At 50.5% G+C, this 22,601-nt stretch overlaps 10 protein-coding genes across 10 annotated transcripts; 4 read left to right on the forward strand and 6 right to left on the reverse strand.

Annotated features, from left to right (window-relative positions):
* Positions 1 to 21: 21 nt before the first annotated feature.
* LCP9604111_5370 (leucine--tRNA ligase CDC60) lies at positions 22 to 3,596 on the reverse strand (the record flags this gene model as incomplete). Its single annotated transcript, XM_039073173.1, has 4 exons — positions 22 to 624; positions 676 to 874; positions 955 to 3,455; positions 3,522 to 3,596. The coding sequence occupies 4 exons, from the start codon at positions 3,594 to 3,596 to the stop codon at positions 22 to 24; spliced, it is 3,378 nt and encodes a 1,125-aa protein (XP_038928832.1).
* Positions 3,597 to 4,133: 537 nt separating this feature from the next.
* LCP9604111_5371 (mitochondrial 54S ribosomal protein mL61) lies at positions 4,134 to 4,962 on the forward strand (the record flags this gene model as incomplete). The annotated part of the gene is made up of 3 exons (XM_039073174.1): positions 4,134 to 4,172; positions 4,263 to 4,368; positions 4,412 to 4,962. 3 exons carry the CDS (start codon positions 4,134 to 4,136, stop codon positions 4,960 to 4,962), a joined length of 696 nt encoding a protein of 231 aa, XP_038928833.1.
* A 368-nt stretch (positions 4,963 to 5,330) lies between these two features.
* LCP9604111_5372 (MRX complex DNA-binding subunit) lies at positions 5,331 to 9,847 on the reverse strand (the record flags this gene model as incomplete). Its single annotated transcript, XM_039073175.1, has 5 exons — positions 5,331 to 5,339; positions 5,394 to 9,167; positions 9,229 to 9,319; positions 9,404 to 9,431; positions 9,550 to 9,847. 5 exons carry the CDS (start codon positions 9,845 to 9,847, stop codon positions 5,331 to 5,333), a joined length of 4,200 nt encoding a protein of 1,399 aa, XP_038928834.1.
* A 240-nt stretch (positions 9,848 to 10,087) lies between these two features.
* Positions 10,088 to 11,360, forward strand: LCP9604111_5373 (GATA transcription factor LreB; the record flags this gene model as incomplete). Its single annotated transcript, XM_039073176.1, has 2 exons — positions 10,088 to 11,222; positions 11,317 to 11,360. 2 exons carry the CDS (start codon positions 10,088 to 10,090, stop codon positions 11,358 to 11,360), a joined length of 1,179 nt encoding a protein of 392 aa, XP_038928835.1.
* A 532-nt stretch (positions 11,361 to 11,892) lies between these two features.
* Positions 11,893 to 12,995, reverse strand: LCP9604111_5374 (uncharacterized protein; the record flags this gene model as incomplete). Its single annotated transcript, XM_039073177.1, has 3 exons — positions 11,893 to 12,319; positions 12,397 to 12,696; positions 12,757 to 12,995. The coding sequence occupies 3 exons, from the start codon at positions 12,993 to 12,995 to the stop codon at positions 11,893 to 11,895; spliced, it is 966 nt and encodes a 321-aa protein (XP_038928836.1).
* A 998-nt stretch (positions 12,996 to 13,993) lies between these two features.
* Positions 13,994 to 15,331, forward strand: LCP9604111_5375 (FAD-dependent oxidoreductase; the record flags this gene model as incomplete). Its single annotated transcript, XM_039073178.1, has 3 exons — positions 13,994 to 14,149; positions 14,369 to 14,754; positions 14,863 to 15,331. The coding sequence occupies 3 exons, from the start codon at positions 13,994 to 13,996 to the stop codon at positions 15,329 to 15,331; spliced, it is 1,011 nt and encodes a 336-aa protein (XP_038928837.1).
* Positions 15,332 to 15,682: 351 nt separating this feature from the next.
* On the reverse strand, positions 15,683 to 17,454 carry LCP9604111_5376 (uncharacterized protein; the record flags this gene model as incomplete). Its single annotated transcript, XM_039073179.1, has 3 exons — positions 15,683 to 15,947; positions 16,006 to 17,384; positions 17,440 to 17,454. 3 exons carry the CDS (start codon positions 17,452 to 17,454, stop codon positions 15,683 to 15,685), a joined length of 1,659 nt encoding a protein of 552 aa, XP_038928838.1.
* Positions 17,455 to 17,823: 369 nt separating this feature from the next.
* LCP9604111_5377 (putative Phosphoserine phosphatase) lies at positions 17,824 to 18,873 on the reverse strand (the record flags this gene model as incomplete). Its single annotated transcript, XM_039073180.1, has 6 exons — positions 17,824 to 17,966; positions 18,024 to 18,172; positions 18,230 to 18,532; positions 18,595 to 18,671; positions 18,720 to 18,733; positions 18,786 to 18,873. 6 exons carry the CDS (start codon positions 18,871 to 18,873, stop codon positions 17,824 to 17,826), a joined length of 774 nt encoding a protein of 257 aa, XP_038928839.1.
* Positions 18,874 to 19,073: 200 nt separating this feature from the next.
* On the forward strand, positions 19,074 to 20,558 carry LCP9604111_5378 (tRNA (adenine-N(1)-)-methyltransferase; the record flags this gene model as incomplete). Its single annotated transcript, XM_039073181.1, has 4 exons — positions 19,074 to 19,176; positions 19,228 to 19,374; positions 19,433 to 19,503; positions 19,566 to 20,558. 4 exons carry the CDS (start codon positions 19,074 to 19,076, stop codon positions 20,556 to 20,558), a joined length of 1,314 nt encoding a protein of 437 aa, XP_038928840.1.
* A 131-nt stretch (positions 20,559 to 20,689) lies between these two features.
* On the reverse strand, positions 20,690 to 22,021 carry LCP9604111_5379 (acylglycerol lipase; the record flags this gene model as incomplete). Its single annotated transcript, XM_039073182.1, has 4 exons — positions 20,690 to 21,527; positions 21,636 to 21,705; positions 21,790 to 21,844; positions 21,956 to 22,021. 4 exons carry the CDS (start codon positions 22,019 to 22,021, stop codon positions 20,690 to 20,692), a joined length of 1,029 nt encoding a protein of 342 aa, XP_038928841.1.
* Positions 22,022 to 22,601: the final 580 nt, after the last annotated feature.

A 22,601-nucleotide genomic window follows, 5' to 3' on the forward strand; every position in this document is an offset into this window, starting at 1 on the left:
TATTTTTCAAAGCAATGTCGTTTATTCGACGTTGACAAATTGGAATGTAGGAGTTCCTGGCACGGCATTCTCACCGGCCAAGCCCTCACGCTTCTCACCAGTACCAACAACCTCACCAGTCTTGCCACCCTCATCAACAGCAATGATCTCAATCTCCTTGAAACCAGAGGTGCGCTTCAGACCACCCACCATCTCGGAAAGAACGACGAACTCATCGAAGGGAAGCTTGCGATCGAAGACAGTGGCAGGGGACTCGCCAGCGTTGACCAGACGGCGCTTCAGGTTCTGAACAAAGGGCATGGCCTTCTTCATCTCACCGAACTTGCCAACCTTTGCGCTGAGCTCCTTGTCGTTGAAGGAGAGGTTCAGCGCGTCGAAAGAATCGCGGACCAGGTCAATGTACTTCTCCTGCCAGTTGGGGAACTTCTTGGCAACGAAGATGATAAGCTTCTTGGGCTTGCGGGGGTCGAAGGCAATGTTCTTGCCCTTGGAGAGCTTCTTGGTGAAGTTACCCTCGGAGCTCATGATGTTGCTTGCGGTACCACGGACGTAGTTCTGAGCGGCGGTCAGCTCGGGAGAGGGCTCTGGCACAGAAGGGAACTGGGCGAAGTGAATAGACTCGGGCTAAAAGGTGTTAGATCAAGGTTGAGCATAAAGTGGGGTAAGGAAACTGACCTTATTGAGGACCTCGAGCCAGATGTGCTCAGCCCAGTGAGGAGTAATGGGTGCCAGCATCAGAGCCTGCAGCTCAATGTAGCGCATAATGGTATCACGGTGCATACCCACGCCAGCAGCAGTGGAAGCCTCACGGTAGCTGTCACGGGAGCTAGTGAAGTCATATAGACCGGACTTGAGAGCAAGCTTGAAATCGGTGCTAGATTAAAGGGTTAGTTATTGATGTCAATGAATTAATGGAATGCGAAGCAAGAGTGCAAAGCAGTGAAGTCCACTTACTCCTGGTAGTGCTTTTGGGTCTCGCGAACCAGGCTGTTAAGTTCGTTATTGAAAAGCTTGTCAGCGAAAGCATCAGCAGGTCCAGTGCGCAGAGTCTCGTCCTTAGCAATCTCCTCGATCCACTCCTTCAAGGTGTGGAGACGCAGGATGTTGCTGTTGGCAACAGACTCCTCAAAGTTGGCATCTTCAATGCTGTCACCAGCATCGGCAAATGCAATACGGGTAGCATCGGCACCGAACTTGTCAACGGCATCCTTGAGAGTCAGGAAGTTACCGGTACTCTTACTCATTTTCTCGCCGTTGAGGAGCAAGTGGCCGTTAGCACGGACACCACGAGGCCAGTATTCCTTGGGGAAGAGAGCAATATGGATGTAGAGGAAGAAGGTCAAGTGGTTCTGGATCAGGTCCTTTCCGGAGACACGGACATCCAGAGGGTACCAGTATTCGAATTCACGGCGCATTTTCTGCAGAGATTCCTTGCTGATTCCACTCTTAGAGATGAGTTCGTCGCTAATTTCCCTTCTTGTGAAAACGTAGTCCCAGACCTCATCGGTCATCTGTTCGGCGGTCACGTTCAGGGAGCCGGTCGTCTTGCCGTACCGGTCACCGTGAAGGAGGTGGGCGATGGTGTAGTAGGCCATATAGACGGTACTGTCACTCAGACTCTCAACTAGGAACTGCTTGTCCCATGGCAGCCTGGATCCAAGACCATAGGTTCTGGCACATGCCCAGCGGTTCAGCCAGGAAAGATTCTTCTCGAACCCGTTTTTGCATTCGGCGGAGTAGGTGTTGAGGTTGTTGACAACGTAGTTCAGGGTCTCCTGCTGCCACTCGGCATCATTCTCACCGTAGTTCAGGAACCACTGGCCCAGGTAGGCAACAACACAGTCGTCACCACTACGGCTGACAACCTTGCCCATTGGGTCGGCGAAAGGGAAGGCATCACCACTGTCGTAGAGGTCCTTGCGGACCTTGTCCTTAGCCTCACTGACAGGCTCGCCCTTATATTTACCAACTAGCATAGTACCCTTGTAGAAACCTTCCATGTAGGCCAAGTCCTTGGCCTGAGCAAGCTGGGTGACGTCCTTGGGAGAGTTGATCTTCAGCTCCTTGACCAGAGCAGGAGCAGTCAAGCTGCCGTAGGTGGGAGTGTCAATGAGCGGGAATATTTCCAGCTCAGCCCACTCCTTCTGGATGCCGTAATACTCAGCCTTCTTCGCCAAATCCACCAGGGTGGCGTAATCGTCAGGGCTGTCGGAGGGAACAGAGGTAACAACACCAGTACCCTTGGCTGCCGAAACACTTTCCATGGGCAGGATGCGAATACCCTCGGTGTGGAAAGACAGAGGTGCATTGACCAGTGTTCCGACGAAGGCGGAACCCGGCACCTCGAGAACCAGCGGGAGCTCATCTTGGGTCTTGGGGAACTTATCGCCGAAGAAATGACCCTGGAAGGCCATGTTCCAAGCAGCTCGCTTGGTAACAACAATGTATTCCTTCTCCTTGAGCTTGAAAAGACCGTAGTTGATCTTGGGACCGACGAAGCAGCTAGTCTGACCGTACATGGTCTCCGGACGCAGGGTAGCAGGAACGAAGTATACCTTCGCGTCATCCTCGATCTTTCCTTTCACGAGCTCTGCAATTTTAGGCGACCACTCCTTGACCTGGAGCTTGATCGCGGAGTATTCCTGAGGACCGATGCCCTCACCCTCAGTGCGGTCGTGGTCCATGCAAGGCTGACCGTCCTTAGGCGAGTAGATGGTGTAACGGTTGCCGTACATGATCTTACCGAGCTCGTGCAGGCGGTTCATCTGCCAACGCACGAAAGCATCGTAGTAGGGGTTAGCATCGGTGGTGACGAACTGTCGGCGCCAATCGATGCGGGCACCGATACTGTCGAGATCACGGATGGCAAGAGGAGGGAAGTGTTCGAGCCAGTGGGCAGCGTCGGCAAACTTGTGAATTTCCTTTAGAGGAACGCCAATTGCCAGCATGATCTGGAACTGATACTTCATCTTCACGGTCTTGGCAGCGGCCTTGCTCTTCTTGCCAGAGAACTTCTCACCTGCCTCAGTCTTAACTTCTTGTGTGGGGGCTGCGAGGAGGTCCTCGGCGGCCTCTGCCTCCTCATTGTATCCTTCGAAACCCTGGCCGAACTTCTTCACCTCGTTGGCAAGCTTATCGGCACAAGCCTTGATAGGCATACCGGTGCAGTGGAAGCCCAGAGGGAAAAGGGCTCGCTTGCCCTCCATGCGGGCAAATCCAGCCATGAACTCGACCTTACTAGCAGTAAAGCTGTGTCCGGCGTGCAGAGTACCGTTCATGTAAGGGTAGGCCATGGTACCGAAGAACTTGGGGTACTTCTCACGGAGCTCGGCGGGGGTCATGGCACCCTGGGGGGATTCCTCGAATGAGGGCGCATCGACTTCGAAAATCTTGTTCTCCTTCCATTGTGCTTGGTACTTCTTTTCTATTGCGACTAGGGTGTCTCGCTTTTCGGTCTGGCAGGCGAGATGATAGTTAGTAAATAAAAATCGGGGATGGTGGGGAGGGAGGGGTATAGCCACATTTTCCAATTTGAGGGTGTTCTTTGAGCTGTTGCTCGGATCGAGCTCAGCTGCGGATGCAACTGCGGCGGCCATTTTTCCTGATTGTCAGAATTGGCCTATAATTCCCTTGGAGAGCGGAGGGGAGCAAAAGAAGCGCGAGGCGAGATATAAAACTGTTTGCTCGGTTTGTTCAGTTTGTGAGTCAGTGTAATACGAGTGTACTGTATTTTACGGCGGATTCCACACTCCAGATGTCGTTTAGAATGCTGCATTGGTGTGTAAAAGAGGTGATAAGTAAGAGATCTGAGGCAATATATGTATATAAATCTAGTCAAAAGATGAATTCTCATTCTCCTTTTGTCTCTAAAGTGAGTTTCAACTAAACGTCTTCTATGTGACCGGATCAATACCATCTATAGATTGGAGGTGCACGTGACTATCACGGAGCAACTTCTTCGCCGACAAGCGCATCTGCGATAAATTTCCCCGATCAACAAACTCGCAATTCCGGACCTATATTACCTGTTATTGAGCAATTATCTTGCCAATTAGTCTTCTACTTTTGCCTTATCCCTATACCCGCACGTCTCATCGCATAAGGGCCAGTCCCTGTGCGGAACAGCCTTCATCATGGTCAACTTGTTCAAGCGGCTTCGTAGGCTGCAAACTGTATGTATAGCTTCTCTCAGCTCTCCCTACCCGAGCTTCTCAATGTAACGCAGAATTGATATACTAATGTAAAATTGTTTCTGTCAACAGAGAGTAAGCCCGAAACCCCGTTCTTCGAGATCTCCGACCCTGCAACCTCCGAGGCCGAACTCGTGTCTCCCACAGTCTGGCCGATATGCAATCAATCAACTGACTCGTTCTTTCACTGTTGCAGATGCTCGAAACCAAAGTTGGCACAGGTGCAGCCATCTTTCCCAGCCTCACCTCCGCATCAAAAGAATTCCCAGCCGTCACCCGACTCCACCTCACATATGCACGCAAGATCGACCAGGGCCACGGAGGCGCGCGGCATTTCTGGCGTAACTGTCTTCCGCGACTGAAATATCACAACCCAGGCGTGCCGATGACTGTGGCACAAACCTCCAACCAGCAAGGACCCGCAGCATTGACAATTTACTTCGCCGAACGGGTCGGCAGCGCCGCAGCGGCTCTCGCAAACGAAAGAAAGGTCGTCGATGAGCTTGCTCCGACCCCCGAGGCCAATGAGCAATCAGCTGTTCTGGATATCAAGAACCGCACGTACCAACAAATCTGGGATCGTGTCCAGGCCATGACGGGCGCGAAGGTAGTCCCCGCCACCAGCGAAGACATCGCGCTGGCACAGAAGTTGGCGGAGATCAAAAAGAAATCGGGCCCGGATCGCGAACGTGTCCAGGCTATCCGGCAGGCGAAGAAGGATCAGGAGCGCATGCTCGCTGAGGCTAGAGGCCAGGTGGATAAGCAAGTGTAAGATAGTGCAGTTTTGTTCTAGTGTTGTCTTTGGATTCGGTTGATCCATCCAACTGGTTTCTTCGTCTTGAGAAATCGGCTGTCTGTAGCATAGCATCTTTTTCCCGTTACGACTATGTACTATTTCTTGGAATATCTTTTTAATGCGCATGTCGCATTCCCTTGTTACTCAAATTGCGTGAACACTGAAGTAGATGGAGGCGCATAGGCATCAAATAGCAATAGCAATAATTGTAGATTCAACATCTCGCAATATCAACGCTAAAGTATGAAAGACGGCCTAAAACAGATGAGAAAGACATCACCCCATGCAAAACTATGAAATGTCCGAACAACGACTTACAGAAGAGAATGCATTCGCGAGAAGTGTTACATGACCTAGAACATTGTTAGCAAGAAGAATCATTACCTGGTACCAAGTCAAATACATACTTCAGCGATTGACTGCCGCTCAATGATTGATTTCTGTCTCTCGTTGCGCGAAACACGGTAGTAATAGTCGGTAAAGTCACCACATTTCATGTGGCGCAGGAATTCTTCATCGTGCGTGATGACAATCAACTGGAAATTAGCCTGCTGTTGACGAGTGCGGATAATGTCATGCAGCGACTCCGCCAGAGAGCGAATATTATCTCGGTCCAGGTTCGTAGTGGGCTCATCAAGAGCGATGAGACCGCAATTGACACCGAAACATTCCGCAAGGGCGAGACGAATGATGATACTAGCTAGGACCTTTTGGCCTGCACTGCATCGACCTCGCATGTCCATCTCGGCGCCTGACTTGACCATACAGACGCGGTAGTTGTATGATCGATTGCCCTTGGCGTTCTCGTTATCAGACCGGATGAGGATTGTGTCGACATCTGTTCCGCGATATGTTTTCTGCCACAGTTCGCCAGCGATAGCGTTGATTTCCGCCATCTTCAGGCCGTGGTATTGCATGATTGCTTTGTCAAGAGCGCCACCGTATCGAGCCAGGTCTTCCACGGCGGCTTTGGTGGTCTCCACTTTGATGTGGGATTCCTTGTATTTTGAGGATGCATCCTTATAATCTGTGTTCCAGTCCGCTAGCAGCTGCATCAACTGATCGTCCTTGGACTTCATTTCGCCCATCTTGCTCGCCTGTTTGGCAGCAAGGGCATTGTGTTCACGAGTCCAGCGTTCTGACTCTTGCTTGAAACGGCCTCGGTCCACTTCAGCATTTTGGGCTTCCAAGTGCTCAACTTCTTCAGCAACTGTGTTGAGAGATCGAGTGGCTTGGCGATATGTCAAGTTGTCAGAGTATTGCCGCTTGGTGTTTTCGCTGTCCTTGAGTTGGGTCGAGATTTTGTTAATCTCCCTTGTGATCTCGCTTTGATCGGCTTCGAGTTTGCCAATTTCAGCTTCGATTTCTTGAAGCTCCTGCTTGCATCGTTCAAGTTGGCCCAGACCTCCCCGTTGATTGTACGAGTTGATGTCATCATTGGCAAGGTCAAGCTGATTGATGTTCTCAGATAAGCGGCTGATCTCGTGCTGCAGATCTCGTTCACGCTCGTCGGCTCGCTGGCTGATATCATCGTAACGGGCTTGGGCTTGAAGCAACTCTGGCGTGAGACTTTCGATATCTCGATCTGCCTTCTCAATTGCGTCCCGCTGCTGATTATTGAGTTTCTTGAATTCTTTAATCCGGACGATCAGGTCCGCTTTCTTTTCCAGCTGGAATTTGGCATTGTCTAGGTTGCTCTTCACATCTCTGAATTCTAGCTCGAGCTTGTTGATCTCTGACCGTGTCTTTTCTTTCTCATTTGTCACTTTTGTTAGAGTCTTTTTCAACTCTCGTGACTTTTCATTGATGAAAGCAATTTCCTCCTGAATGTCTTCCAGGGTACGGGCAGTTGAAGGGTCTTGCTGCTTTGCAGAAAGCTCTTGAATTTGTGATTTGATCGTCTTGATCTCCACATCGTAACGCGCGATAGTGCTCACTGTCTTAGCAAGCCCCTCGACATCACGCTTGCTTTCTGTTTTCTCGCTGACCTTTCCGTCGTGGGTTTCTAGCTTCTCTAGAAGTTGGTCACGCTGGGATTCGGATTCTTGCTCCTCTTGTTGAAGCTCCGGGATGACGGTCTCTGACAAGCGGACCCAGGTGTCGTATGATGCACTAGCAGCGCGAGCAGTTTCGAGATCTTCTTCAAGGCTCTTCAGGGTCTCATCTTCGGCATCAAGGCCAGCCTTCTTGACTAGGGCATCCAACTTCTTTGTGAAGGTCTGGAGTTCTGCATCGTTCTTGAACGATCTTTGACATGTTCGGCACAGCTTGGTACGCTTAGCAGCATCAAGACATTTTGTAAGATATTCTCCCATTCCGGCATATTGATCAGCGTCTTTGCGAGCGAGATCATACTGTGCCTGGCGCTCCTTCACAATTTCAGGGTATTCGGAAGGCTCTGCGTCGACTGCTTCGTGGATTTCCTTCACGCATTCATCAAGTTCCTTTTGACGCTGCTTGAGGTTCCTCTTGGCAGTCTTGAGCTTGAACTCTACATGCTCCAATTCTCGGCTCACGCCGTCGCGCTGTCGCTCTGCATCGGCCACCTGCTTTGATTCGCTATCGAGAGCTTGTTGGAAGCCTCGCTCTAATGTGTCCGGCTTCCAGTCGGGACCAACGACCTTCTCGAGGCGATCGCTATGAGCTCCTCTCATCGTCTGTAGGCTGCGTTCGCGGTCCTTCAATTCTTTCTTGAGGTGGTCTAAGCGAGCCAAGTCCCCAGCCTTCTTGGTTGATTCAATGAGCTCGGTATTCAATCTCGAGCTTTCATCCTCAAGGCGCCGAATTTCCGCATTGGTATCCTGGATATCTTGATCCCAGGAAGCAGTTTTGGCTCGCTCTTTCGCGTGCTCAAGGTTCGAAGTGATATCCTCCACCTTTGACTCAAGCGCAGCCTGTAGGCCCTCATCAACTTCGATTTCATTGAGCTTTTTTTGATGGGTTGTTGCCTCCTTGTCATTCGCAGCAATCTGTCGTTTTGCCGCGTGCTTGGTCTCTTGAAGGGCGGACTTGGTTTGCCCAATCTCATTCAATTTTTCTTGAACCTCGCGGAGCTCTTTCTGGGCTTCACGCCTCACACGATCCAGAGATTGGTTCTGGTCTTTTAAGAGGCGTTTGATCTTCTGCATGAAGGTGTCAATTTCAGACTGATCCATCTTCTCGCCAATACCACGGATGTTGTTGGCACGAGCAATCTCATTAATCATGTTCTGACGCCTTTGAGACTGACGCTCAAAGTTGGCCTTGTCGTTCTCAAACTTTCCATTCTCAGCTTGTTTCAGCCCAAGGCGGTGCCGAGTCTGCTCAATCTGCTCCTTAATTTCCATATAGCTTTCCTTTTGTGACTCTTCTTGTTGCTGGTATTGGACCTGCTTCACTTCGAATTGCTCCAGGGTAGATTCAAGCCATTCATCGGACTCATCAAGCTCAACTAGATGTCTCTTGAGGTTATCAATGGTGGTTTGGATACTTTTAGCTTCGATGCGCTTGCCCTCAAGAGCACCGAGCACCTGGGCATAACTTTCTGATTGCGTCCAAGCCTTATCGGCAAGCTCCGCGACGCGCCGCATCTCTTGTGACATCCGCTGGGTCTCTTCGCGCAAGGCCTCGATTTCCTCTTGAAGCTTGATGGATCGTTTTTCAGCACGGTCTGCTTTGTCTTTGTCTTCTTTCGCATGTTGCTCCATAATCTTATATTTGCCAAGCTCCTCGTTCTGCTTCTTCCGCAGTGCTTTGATGTTGTCAATAGCCTTGGTGTACTTCATAGCCTCAAATATTTCGTCAAACCTCTTTTTCAACACAGACGGTTCACTCATTGGCCACAGACTTTCGTCCTGGTGGCAGAAAATGACCGAATCCAGTACGGCCTTTGAGACGCCCAGATACTGCGGCATGATTTGGTCCAGCTCAGCCACTCGCGATGAAATAGCTGTGCGCTCGCCGTTTTTGACCATAAGCAGCTGGCCTTCTAGGGTCTTCTGCTGTCGTGTGGTTTTCTTGACCGTAAGCTGTAGACTGCGCGTGGCAACCATTTTCGCTCCGGAAGTGGCCTTGAATGACAGCTTCACCTGGGCCAGTACCTCTTTTTCGCCACATAGTTTCGGGTCGTGGATGAAAGCACCGCCTTTGCTGTTCGGAGGAAGATCGCCCGTTGTGGCATATTTGAGACACTCGATGATAGTCTAGATCCACGTCAGTTCCCTGCTGGTCGCAACTCTAGTCGTCCATTTCGCCATTTCGTACTGTTTTTCCTGAGCCATTGTAACCGACAATCAATGTGAGAGGTGTGTGGAATTGGATCGTTTCGCTGCGCGTATTATCGAAGGAGCGGACTCTAGAACAAGCGTGGTTTTATGAGCATGAGTGTAATTACTCTCCGCAGTGGCCGCACTCGGATCAAAAGCTTTGAGAGACGTACCCCAGTATAGAGAGCTTATCAATCTTCGCTACAGTATGTTAGATGACCGTTTGTTCCTTTTTTTTCCTCGCCGAGCTATAGTTGTTGCACTTACACCTAAACCTCAGTTAGCATCGCGACACGAGACGGGAATGATCGGCACGTACATTTCGAACAAAAGCTATGAGAGGGGCGTGTGAGCCCGTTGGCCTTTAGCTTTATCGAATACAATCGAATAAAGAGCCAAACACAGAGAGAGCTGAGAAACGAAAGTGCTCGGATCGCCGTTGAATGTGATTGATCACATAGTCCCGCGTCGAGGCGACACGAAATCACGTGGATTGCACTAAAGTGCTGCGGGCCCACAGGGATCGGCGGCTCTTTGTCAACCAGCAATGGCCGGCTCTTATTTCCAGAGTTCTGTCTTTTCGAGGAGATCCAGACCATCAGTGAGACGATGTGCATATTCTGAGAGGCGCATCGTCCCACCCCCTCTTGTCTGAATGAACCGAACGTACTGTCTCGAATCTGGAGAATGAACCGTTCCATTTTCAACGCTCACTCTACTATATCCGTCCCCTCGTGCGGTCATAGTTTTTTGAGGGAAATCTCGTGGCTCTTCATGAGACGTCGGATCCAGACGCACTCGAACCTATTACTAGTGCCATTATATCTCCCTTTTAATCTCTCTACACTGCGCTCGACATGGCTCTGAGTCGCCCACAACCCTATGAGGGTATGCCTCTACCCAACTACCAGATGAGATCGGGCTCCAACGAGGGGCATCCGGGGTACACAATGGAGCAGCAGCACGTCCATGCATCCTACGGTGGGCTCTATGGGGTGCAAGGTGCTCATCACGGGGGATACCAGGGTGTACAAAACGACGGGGGCTGGACAGAACGAGTTCTCGATGAAATGAAGGACCTGCTACTTCTCCTCACACCCCACGGCCAAATCACCTATGCCTCACCATCGTGCAAGAGTATCACCGGCCGTGTCGCAAAACAACTCGAGGGAAGTGCTCTGGCACATTACATTCATCAGGACGACCAGCCAATCTTCCAGCGAGATTTGGACGAATCGGTGGTTGCGAACCAATCGTTCCGGACCCATTTACGATTCCACAAGACCAACGGCACATATTGTCTCATGGAGGCCTATGGACACCCACATCTCGCAAACCAGGATGAGCGTGCAGGGAGACCCACGCCGGCCAACGGGCGCTGCACCGGATTTTTCCTCGTGTGCCGACCATATCCCAGCAAGGTCTCTCAATTGCTCGACTCTTTTTTGGAACACAAGATTGAGAACGCACGTCTAGTCCAACAGATTGCCAAATTGAAGCAAGAAGAAGATGAAGAGGCGACCGCGACTCGAGTGCCCTATTCTAGGAGCGACCAGGATATTCGTGCCCCCGTGGCCGAAAACCGATTCCAACGATTCGCTCATTCGGGGGAAATTTCTAGTGACCCTGATACTACAGACACCGTAGGGCCGAACTCGGATGAATCCGACACGAGCCAATCGACGGGCTATTTCGCAGAGCCCAATACCCGCGAAGTTTACTCACATATTGACGGCATCGAAGTCATGACCGGTCTTAACTACGCAGACGGCGAGAGATCGCACGGTCTCAGTACAGGTGTTAACCGTGGCCGTCTTATACATTGCGATATTGACATCACCACTGCTGCTGACCAAGAGCGCAACGCTCAGGAAGGCGACCGCCGTAAAAGGCTCAAGGCCCAGCATGTCTGTAGCGACTGTGGAACAGCAGACTCGCCAGAATGGAGAAAGGGGCCCAACGGGCCTAAGACCTTGTGCAATGCTTGTGGCTGTAAGTATTGTCCCGTCTGTTGTGACCCCCGCTCAGCTTGCTTGTAACCTGTCTACTCTTGGCACGGAACGAGCTAACCCAATTGTCTTTCTAGTGCGCTGGTCTAAGAAGGAGAAGAAACGCCAAGAGTCGGCCTAATTTTCAGTTCTCGGTTTATTTGCTTTTCTTGGGCTGGTGGCCTGCCAACCCCTCAGTTGTCCGGGTGCTTTGACTGGTCAGGCATGCTGTCCATTTCGATGAATCTACAATGATCTTCAGACGAGCCCCATGCTCGCTATCGCATGGGTGATGATCTTATGTCCTGTGAAATGGATCTCTTTGGTCCGATGTATATAGCTGGCCGTGATTTCTTTTGCAAACATTGTGTACTACTGCACTATGGAACCTATGTTTTTTTCTTGGTAATTCAAAATTTCATTATGAGGAATTAAATGATTTGACAAAGTCGGAGCAAATCAACAGTCCAACGCCCAGGATAATGACGGCATGGAGTATGTACTGAGTAGGCACTTGTGGCCAAAGACAAGCCCACGGAGAGGGCCAAAGGAATGAACAGAACCCCATATGAACGCCATCTTTGGGCCGTTAAATAATGAAGGTGATGTATGGGCAACAAGACGTGGTATCATAAAACGCAATTTCTCGACAAACAACAATTCAACGAGGGCATTTAGGCCCTAGCAGCCTTCTTTGGCGGCGGCGGGAAGTACATCGGCGACCCTGCCGAACTCTCCGGACTGACTTCATACGATTGCGGCGACGGGTATTGAGGCTGAGGCATACGGGAGTTGTCCCGCAGTGGGAGGTCCGATGCGGTACTACCATTGCCAAGTCGGTTGAAGGCCAGCGTTCGGGGTGCGAAGGGCGAGATATTTCCTCCAACAGCCATGGGCGGAACCCCGGGGGTACGGGGAACCATACCTGATCGCGGCATTGGGCCGGGGGTCATAGGAATCATGCTGGGAGACTTGATGATCTCTTCTTCGAACTCCTTCTCGATGCGACGCTCTTCCCTCTGCTCCAGGATCGCATCCCGTTCTTCGGGGGTGATGAAGCAGGAGTGGATACAGAAGCCGAGGATAATTACATAGTAGACACTGAAGGGGATGTTAGCTAACTGTTTCCTCGTAGAAGGGGAGTAAACAAATATTAGAGTGGAAAGGGCCGAACTAACACCATGATAACAGTCACAGCAAACAGTGCTTTCGCTTGCATGCAGTATCCAATGTTGGACTTTTTGTAGGCGACACTGCAACTTTTCGCAATGTACCACGGGGCCCCTGGCTGAGGATGTCTGGGGTCTGACATGTCAGACCCAGCCTGATACACCGCTGACACGATATAGAGAGCGACCAAGGACACGTGGACGGCGACCGCAACAGGAGGATAAAACAGGTTCATCCAGTGGGTAGGCAATTTTGTGATGAGGAAGAAAGTGCTTAAAACAGCAAGGACAAGATTGTAACTGGTGATACTGTTTTTAAGTCAGCGGCCACCTCTTGCATATTGAGTATGAGTATAATGAGTAACTTACAAGCTGGACCAAACCATGGGGGCCTTGAATGGTGTGTAGTTCGCTGCAGCATACAATGCCTCGTTGGGAGCACTGTTGAATCCATTGTCTGCTCCATCTTGCCATAATAATGTCTGGTATAGATTATGGGAAGCGATACCAGTCAATGTCAGCATTACGATGGTGATCGGAAACTCCCCAGTCATCAACCAAAGCACGAGCTTGTGGTGCTTATGCTTCTTTGGAAACAAGAACTGCATTTTGGCGTTGGGTTTGGAAGGTTCGCAATAAAAATCGACTATATTTTCCCAAGCTGACCGTTCAACCGAAGCGCTTATGGAAGAGTTAAAGCTGTGTACAATATCAGACCGGCCGGCTAAGACCTTCTGTCTGTCGCACGAAAAGGGCTAAATGTTTCAACGTGGTAGAGGGGTCAGAAAAGAAATTAGAAGAACACAAGTCTGGGCAATCCGGAGGGCGAGCGTTAGATATGAGCTCGAGGCCAACAAGTGGCCGAAGACACAATCCATCGCATGCAGGAGGGGCACGAATCAGCATGGGAAGAGCCCATGCGAAGAGATTGATGTGTGTTTGAGAGGTGCATCTGGCCAATGCTTGATGGCGGCAAAGCGCCAGCGTAAGTAGCAACCCGGTCATCACACCAATGAGACGACGAGGATCGAGGGAAACCGCCGGTCGTCACACGCTAGCAGGTGTGATAGGATGGCAGACCTGCATGAAGCCCTCAATCACATACTTCCCCTCAATAGGATCAGCGCACCCTTGGCACTTTGAGGGAACTTGCAGCCTTCCAGTACGAAGCGCCCGGCGAACCGCTGCTGGGTTGATGTGTCGCATTTGTGACTATGTAGTTGACCGTGCATATATACCCATGCTAGCCCCGGCGTCAGGAAAATGGGAACAAAGAAGATGGCCTCTCATTTTCGACCATAGCCATCATTAATTCCTAAGTTATCGAGTTCTAACCTTGAAGTTGGAAGTGGTAGTTGTCGAGTGGCACAAGGAAGTCATGTGGTCGGCAGAATCCCAACCTGCGATCTCAAATGCATTACGATCATGCCATCTTTTAGGGATTCCATCAACTAAATCCAAGTCCAGCTTTGTAGCATGATCCATCTCTTGATATATCTTGATGAAGTCGTTCCAGTTGCGTCCGCTTGCTCTTCGCTCAGCCATTCCACCCCGCATCATCCGGCCTAGTCAACTTGAATTCCCCATTTCAAGAATCGCACGCCAAATGAGTTCCCAGAGAGAGGACTCGATTCCTCATGAGCTGCGCACGGCTGCAGAGCCCCGGCAAAATAGACTGCACCCAGTGCGATTATCACACGTCGAGCAGGTCAACCCCTCTGTTCGGCTCCTACAGTTCACTCTGACTCCCCAAGAGAATAATGTATGGATTTATTTTATTTTCTCGTCCGCTGCCTCTTTATATATGTCCCTATACCCAGTATCTTCTACTCATACATCAAGCCCGGCTGCCACTCATGGCTGGTTGTTGTCCCCACGCCGTTGGATCCCATATGCCCCGCACAGTCGGTGGTTCCAATCACATATGAGCATCTGCTATCATGCACCTTCACCCAATAGATGTCGCTGATGCATTCTACAGGATAACGGTCAACAGCCATTCAGCTTCCTCCCTGGCCAATGGCTTGATGTCCATATTCCCTCCAACACCCAAGCCGGGGGCTTCACTATCACCTCCACCCCGGCAGATGCGGAGGTGCTGCCGTCGCCAGAGGCTTCTATAGACTCATTAGCTGGCGAAGCGCTAGAACCATCCTCAGAATCTCAAGGGCGACCACCATATGTAGAGTTGGCTGTACAAGACTCGCCGAATAACCCATCCGCCGCATGGCTGTGGAGACCAAAAGAAGAGATTCTCGGCAAGGAGCTGAGCATCCGAGTTGGCGGAAGCTTCACCTGGCCTCCCACTGGAGTCGATGTTAATGATGTTAAGAATGTGGTCTTCGTTGCTGGTGGTGTTGGCATCAAGTAAGTGATACTTCCAAGATATCATGTCCGCGATGTATACAATCGTCATCACAAACCAAGACTATACTTGTTTCAATCCCTCATGAGCAAATTCTAACACAGTCTTAGTCCTCTGATATCCATGCTCTCCCACCTAAACAACAACGAACCCCACACCCCCAACCCAACAACCATCCACATCCTATACTCCAGCCGCCTACCGCAAATCCAGGGAACAGCCTCGGCAGACTCAATACTAGGCCAGATCCTGTTTCTCCCACGTCTGCGCCAGATAGTCCGATCTCAAGAAAGTTCGCACCGGCTGCGGATCTCGCTGGACCTTTTCCTTACGGACTTGGTCTCGTCGCCTGATCTCCTCTCATCTGGGTCTCCCTCTGATCTCAAGATCCACCGAGAGAGGATATCTGATCGTGATCTGCGCTCTGCGGCTGTGGGTATTGACGGTGAGGTGGATCCTCGGAGCACAGTGTGCTATGTATGTGGACCGCCTGCTATGACTGATTCCATTGTGGAGAAGTTGGTTGGGATTCTAGGGGATGGTGGGGAGCAACGAGTTTTCTTTGAGAAATGGTGGTGAGAATGGGACGAGATTAGTAACGACGTGATATATTCGTATGCGATTAATTGCAGTTTGTTAGTCGATGAATGAATAGTCAACGTTACAGTTCAGGCTACAATAAGAACACAATAGGACTAGGAGAAATGGCTTCAATATTTTTAAAAAGATAAGCTCCCCCGCAGATGCCGACCTGACGCAGGCAAGGGGCGGAACGATATATGTACAGGAAAATAAAAGAAGGGCCGCCGGCAAGAACGGAACGACAGTATGTGAGAGCAGGGGCAGTACAGACACGCTGGCATCTCAATACAATATGGGGACGAGAAATGGAAAAGAGAATAGAGAGAGAGATAGAGCAGTCAGGCTTGGTTAGGATGCTGGCTCTGGGCCCTTGACGGCACCGCCATCGACGATCATCATTTCGTCGATTTTGGCTTCGGTTTCACCCCATTCTAGACGCTTGTATGTGGATACGCGACCGGGGCCTCTGTCGAAGTCGAAGAAACGCACTCGTCGAACGAAGTCATCGTAGCCACCATAGCCGCCCATTCCGACACCGCCGCCATAGCACATCCAGAGAGATGGCTTCGCATTGTCGTCTTGCTCGAGCATGCAATAGTCATTGACATGATCACTAGAGAACGGTTAGTCTTTAAAACAGCACAAAAGGAACCTTGGAATGGATGACTTACTGTCCACAACTAACAAACAAAACACCCTCTTCTTCGAGGGCGTTCTTGAAGCCAGAGTTGAATCCTGGTGCAGTAGGAGGTTCCATCCATGTACCCTTGAAGTACTTTCCTGACGTACGATACTCAGGGAGCGGGATGTGAATAAATGCCACGTTCATGTGGATATGGTTATATTCCTGGTGTTTGGATCTTAGACTTTGGGCGGTGTTTTTGAACCACCGAGTTTGGCTCGGTTTGATCCAATCGTAGCCGCGGAACTGACGCTCGTCGGGGGAGTAAGAATGCGTGTCAAGGAAATAGAGGGTCAGGGCAGAGTGTGTGCTTGAGCCCCAGTCGAGGACTTCGACAACGTAGTTTCCGACCCCGTCAATGTCTTCGGGGCCGGCGGCTGAAAGAGAGTAAGGTAGGTCCTCGTATATGGTCATGAGTTGTTCTCGGTTGAGGTCACCCTCGTCGTCGTGGTTTCCAAAGATAGCTGCGTAAGGAATCTTGCGGTCGACCAGAAGCTTTACAGACTTATAGAGAGCACTTTGTGCATCTGGAGCGGTCTCTCCGTTGATCTGGTCACCAGAGAAGACTACCATGTCCGGCTTCTCTTCGTCAAGGAGTCGTTCGACAAATTCCAAGGTTCGGGGGTCGGCTTCACACTTCTGGCCAGCCACCGCTTCCGCGGGAACAGGGTCACGACAGTGGCCGAGACCGGTGCTCATGTGGAGATCTGCCAACTGCATCACCTTGAATTTCCCATTGTCGTTGATTCTGGGAACAGGCTTCTTGGGTTTTGCCTGCGGATGCCCTCTTCGGATACTAAGACGAGTCTCTAACTCTTCCGTCTTACTATCCAGGAGGATAGGAGTATCTTTGACTTCCCAGTTGGGACGAGGATCGACAGCATCCGCTCCATAAAGGACATCGACGTACGTCACGGCGTTTTCGGAGTCGCTAGCATGGCGGGAGGACGAGCGCTTGAGCCAGATGCCTCCCGGTCGGGGTTCCCACGATTCGACTTCGGTCTTTGCAACAAATTCAGACGGGGGAGTGATACGGCTAATTTTCAAGTCGATGACCACCTTGTCATCAGGGCCCAATTCCTCCTCCTTTTTCCGCTTGAATTGAACGTAGGCACTCGAGATCCAGCCCGAGCGCAGGTAGAGGTCCTTGTCGACGCGGTACCAGGTTTCTGGGTCTAGCTTACAACTCGAGAACGGATTGAGGGAGGAACAGGTTGTGACGGTCACATCTGTGATCACGTAGCCGGAATAATGCGATGGAAGGTGGCCATGGATTGAAGAGGGAAGGACACTGAATCGATTGTCGAGAATGACGACCACGAGGAGAATGAATGTTGCGAATAAACCGAGCTGTACGCTCGCTCGGACCTACACAAATTCGATGTTAGCAACCTGCTTCACAAGGAGTAAAATAATGTCATACTAGCCGGCGAGCCATTATGAAATAGATATCACCCTGGCAAGGACTTGAAGAAAAGCGAGGCGCCCTGTCGCATGATGCCCACGGATTTCAAATGTATAGGGCAAAGGAGAGGACCAATTTCGGTCAACTCTAGGATATAAAGGACAAGTATAATTTGTTTTGGGGGTGAAGTTGCAGGTCACCCTCGACGCTTGGGCCCCGAAGGCGGTGACTCCTGAAGAGTTGGTCTAGCCTCCCGATGCTTGGTGTTTGGATGTTGGTGATTCATTGACTTGGCGATTGTTACTCTTCTCATTATCCATTTTCTACCTATATGTGAAATTCCCGTCTATCATCAACATTCGTATGCAAGTTGCATGTCTATACAGGTCCACCGGAATTCCTCTACTGGCCGAGCGAAGTCTTGGCAGCCACATCGCCCACTGACACCTTGCCGCTCAATATGTCTTTGGAAGTCGAGAGGATTGTGGACCAATTCTGGAAAGTCGTGTAGGGCATTCCCCTGCGCTGGCAGTAGGTCACCAGATCTGCAACGGCGTTAGTTCAGTGTCTCGGAATCTGTTACGGTTCGCCCAGATAAATACCTTTGCCTTCCTTGGCGAAGAGAAGATCAGTTTCTGCAGCCGCAGACAAATCGGAAACACCGTCTCCGGCGTATAGAAGAATCGGGCGTTCTCCGTCGGGCAATCTGGCATAAGGCTTGATCTCCAGGGACTTGTCATGTCCGAAGTGGCTGGTGAGTGATTGTCAGTGAGGCTGGGGGAATGATGATCGGATTGACATGGCTTACCTGTCATCATGGTACTCAATCTGCCAACCACCCTCGCTGTTGATATTCTTGCCATCTCGGCTCACGGGCTCGTTGGAAATGATGGTGAGGTGGCTGGCGGGCTTGTGGCCGAGGAACTTCTCTAACAAGGCACTGATGATGGGTCGCATTCCAGATGAAAGGATGACAATGGGAACATTGTTTTCCTTAGCCCAGTAGTAGAATTCCTCGAAGTATGGGTCCAGTTTCATGTTCTTTAACAGCGTGTCGATGCACTGGTCGTATGGGGTCTTGATGCTATCGAGCATCTCGCGGAAGGCATCCCTATAGTGAAGAAAGACTCATTAGGGCTTGCTTTTGGAACAGACAGTGTCTTTAACACTCACCGGAAGCTCAGAGTCTCGTCAAGGACCTGGTCGTTCAACACAAGGCGCTTTTCTCGGCCGAAGCCAATGTTATCGATCTGAATAGCATTAGTGAAGATCTAGGATTTGGCAGCGATGCGATATACCATGAAGTCATTGCCTGCGATTCCAGTCAGCATGCAAGTACTAGCACTTTGCGGGGAAGCACCTACTGTCGTCGACTGTAATTGTCCCATCAAAGTCGGTGAAAAAGATGAGCTTAGGCTTAGTCTCCATGTAGGGGAGAGCGTTGGAACCCATGATCGCTATATATAGCAATAGAAATGAATCGCAGTATGTACAATTCAGAGAATGACTGAAGAAAAGCAGGCGCTAAGATTAAAGATGTGCCCCTCGGTGACTGGGGTGGGTCGAGCGGTACCGCAGCGGGCCAGTCTCAGCCGGATTTTCCTTTTCTGTTTATTCCAGGGCTAGTACTTCACATTTATTGTTTCCACATCATGTCTCGTCTGCGCCAGGCCCTGCAGCGCGTCTTTGGTGTGACTCCTACACCAGGCGCCTTGCGCTCTCGAACCATTGACACGAACTTCTCCATTATAAAAGGTAATTGTGTTGCAACGCCTCTTCGCAACGTCGGGCTAACGAAACGCGCAGAGGGAGACCGAGTCATTATACACGGCAAACAGCCCTCATTGTCAAAAGCATTGAAGCGAGGTGAAAAGCTTCAGACTGCTCGTGGAGCAGTGGACCATGAAAGCATCATTGGGAAACGGGTCTGGGATACGGTACAGGCTCGCAAAGGTCAATATCCTCACTTCTCGATTCTTGGACATGACACTGATATTTTTGTTATATACAGGCCCGAACATCCGAGTTAGCCTCCCAACGTTAGAAGAATACGTCGCCCTGACCCCTCGCTTGGTCACGCCGGTATGCGCATCACTCTTGTGAATCAGACACGGAGATACATTGGACTAACGCTACCCCAGTAGATCTATCCACAGGATGCCAATTTGATTGCTTCCCTTCTCGACATCCATGTCAACACTCCTGCCGCTGGCGAAGTACAACCCACTCTGGAAATCCTCGAGTCCGGAACAGGCCATGGATCCTTGACACTACATCTGGCGCGAGCCATTCACGCCGCCAATACCACTCCTCCGCCTCGTCCACCTCGATCCCAGATCAATTACCTAGAAGGCCGTGTCATTAGACCGAGTGAAAAGGACACGGAACAAACAAAAGAGAAACCCGCCGAGCCAGTTGCGGATCCAGCACAGGAGGAATGGGATGCATGGCGAGCGCAGCGCAATGCCGTCATTCACACAGTCGATGTATCGCCAAAGTTCGCTGCACTGGCCGAGAAAAATATCCGGGGATTCCGCCGTGGAATATACGCAGGCAACGTTGATTTCTATGTGGGCCCCGTTGAACACTGGATTGCCAAGCAGAAGCAGCAGCGGAAAAAGACTGGCCTGGCTGCGCTGACTGGAGGTAACCCTGTAGATCCGTTCCTTTCGCACGTCATTCTGGACATGCCTTCCTCAAACCTGAGGATCCCACATGTTACTCCGATGTTGAAGCGTGATGGCCTCCTAGTGGTGTTCATGCCTAGTATCACCCAGATTGGCGAGTGTCTGCAACTGATCCGGGACCAGCGACTGCCCCTCGTTCAGGAGAAGGTGCTCGAGCTTGGCTCTGGAATCAGTGGCGGCCGCACATGGGATGTGCGTTTTGCGACTAAGAAGTCCGGCGCCGACCCATCGTCCTGGACTGCCCCTTCAGATGCTGAGGCTGCCAGTCCTGCGGAAGCCGACGAGCAGTCCACCACCTCTGATGCTGCGTCCGAGGTGTCCACCACAGAGGAGCCTGCAAAGGAAGGAGAGTCTGTCTTGGTCTGCCGGCCCAAAGTTGGAGTGCGTATCCAGGGCGGTGGCTTCGTGGCAGTCTGGCGGCGGATCGAGGAACGTTATCCCAACGTATAAAACCTGTACTGTATACCTGTATTATGTTGCATGTCTGATACGGATTAGACCCATTTGTACAATATAGAGAATTGTGAGAATAATATCGAGATGCCCGAAAAGATGTCATAACATAACAAGAGACAATCGCTTCAGAGCTTCGCTTTACCCTCGATATCCGCATCTTTAGACACGGCAGTGTCTATGCCACCTTCACCTTCAACACCCTTAGCAGCCTCTACTTCAGTCTGAATAACCACTCCCTCCGTCCCAGGAACTTTGCCCAAAATCCAAGCCTTCACATCCTCCAAAAAGCTCTCCGTCGTCTCAGGCAACTCAGCATGCAACTTATGATAAGCGCCCTCATAAGAACGAAGCTTCACATCACCACCTTTCTCCGTCAACCCCTTAACAAAGTTCTCCGTCGCCGGATGACTAGTAACGCGATCCCCATTCCCATGTCCAAACCAGAAAGGCAGCCCAGTCTTCACCCAAGCCCCATCCCCAGCCGCAAACATCCCCTCCAACCAAATACCCCGGTCCAACATGCCGGCCAACCCCTCGAAAGTACCCGTATCATGGCACAGCGTATCAGCCACGAACTCGTCAACCACAGCCTTATTGCGAGACATCAAATTTGGGTCAAGCGGGGAGTACCGCTGCTTATGCGGGATCAACTTTGCAACAAGTCGCCCCGCTGAGACTGTCAGCTTTGACGGGCGGGAGGACGGGTCTATGGCGATTAGGGGGGAATACAGAAGCACGCCGGTGAAGTTGGGCCGCTTGGATTTGTCTCCGTTGTAGGGTGACTCTGGGTGGAAAATGTAGTTTAGGACTTGGCCGCCGCCCATGCTGTGGCCCATTAGGAAGAGGGGCATGTCAGGGTTGGCGGGTAGGTTTTGCAGGAAGGAGTGCATGTCTGAGAGGACTTGGGGGGTTGGGCCTGTTTTACCGCGGTCGCGGCTTTCTTTGACGCTGCGGCCCCATCCTCTGGTTTTGGGTGTTAGTTGGGGTGTTTTATAATGGAATAGGTCGTTTTCTTTGTGGGTATTTATATTGAGATATCAGGATAGGATTCGGCCTTGGTTTCACACTTACCGCTGATCGAAAGACCTGACCTCAATGCCTGCCGATGCCAGTGTTGGAAACAGATCGTGGTAGGCATTGCCTAGCAAGGGTTTTTCGTCAATGACTGTCTTATGGATGGTGGGTTGTCTTGACTTATTGCTCATAACAGACATGATCAACTTACAGTGGTCACTAAAGCCATGGATAAAAGCTAGAACAGCAAGTGGAGACCCGCTAGTCTATATAGTAGATCGCCTTGTTAGCTTTGAAACTCAATACCCTTATCTTGAGGTTGGAGTCTATCTCAGCTTATTCAGAGAGGGATCACAGCTGTGTCGTTAAATCCATACCTTCCATGTCTTAGTATACAGCTCAAGGCCGTCTGGGAGAATATGCACGCTTTCTTCTGTAGTCATTTCGGCTATTGAGGTTTGTATAAAAGCTCGAGAGGTGGTTGGGAGGAGACGAAGTGCACGGTGCACGTTTCAGCATGCATATACGGGACCTCGGCAGGAATGTGAAGCCAAGATACTAACGCCATTCAGATCCACCACGCCCGCAATTTTATAGTTAACCCTATTTATACGATTTTATATCTTAAAGAATGATAGTCCACTGCGTTTGGAGACTCTATCATTGACGATGTGATCTAGTTAGGCCTATTGTAGTCTTTTAGTGGTCTTTTAAGATATCTTCACCCCCTTCTTAAGTTTTCCAGGTAGACAGTAGAGAAAAAGGCGAGAAAAGGCTTGATCTGAAAGCACTTTGATATAATCTCTAATTATGTATATCCTAACACAACTATTATACAGAGACAAGAAAACTATAGCATAGAATCGATACAATAGTATCAACCATGTCCCATTTTCTAGATGTCAGCTATAGATCCTACATCCTTTTCTTACAAAACTTGCCAGCAATCTTAGTCGACTGTAACTACCTCTTCTTCTTTGTCTTTTGATTCATTTCTGTATTCAGTCCATGATCGGACGGATG

This window comes from Penicillium roqueforti, assembly GCF_015533775.1.
Source record: "Penicillium roqueforti strain LCP96 04111 chromosome Unknown scaffold_12, whole genome shotgun sequence".
In the NCBI taxonomy this organism is placed as follows: domain Eukaryota; kingdom Fungi; phylum Ascomycota; class Eurotiomycetes; order Eurotiales; family Aspergillaceae; genus Penicillium; species Penicillium roqueforti.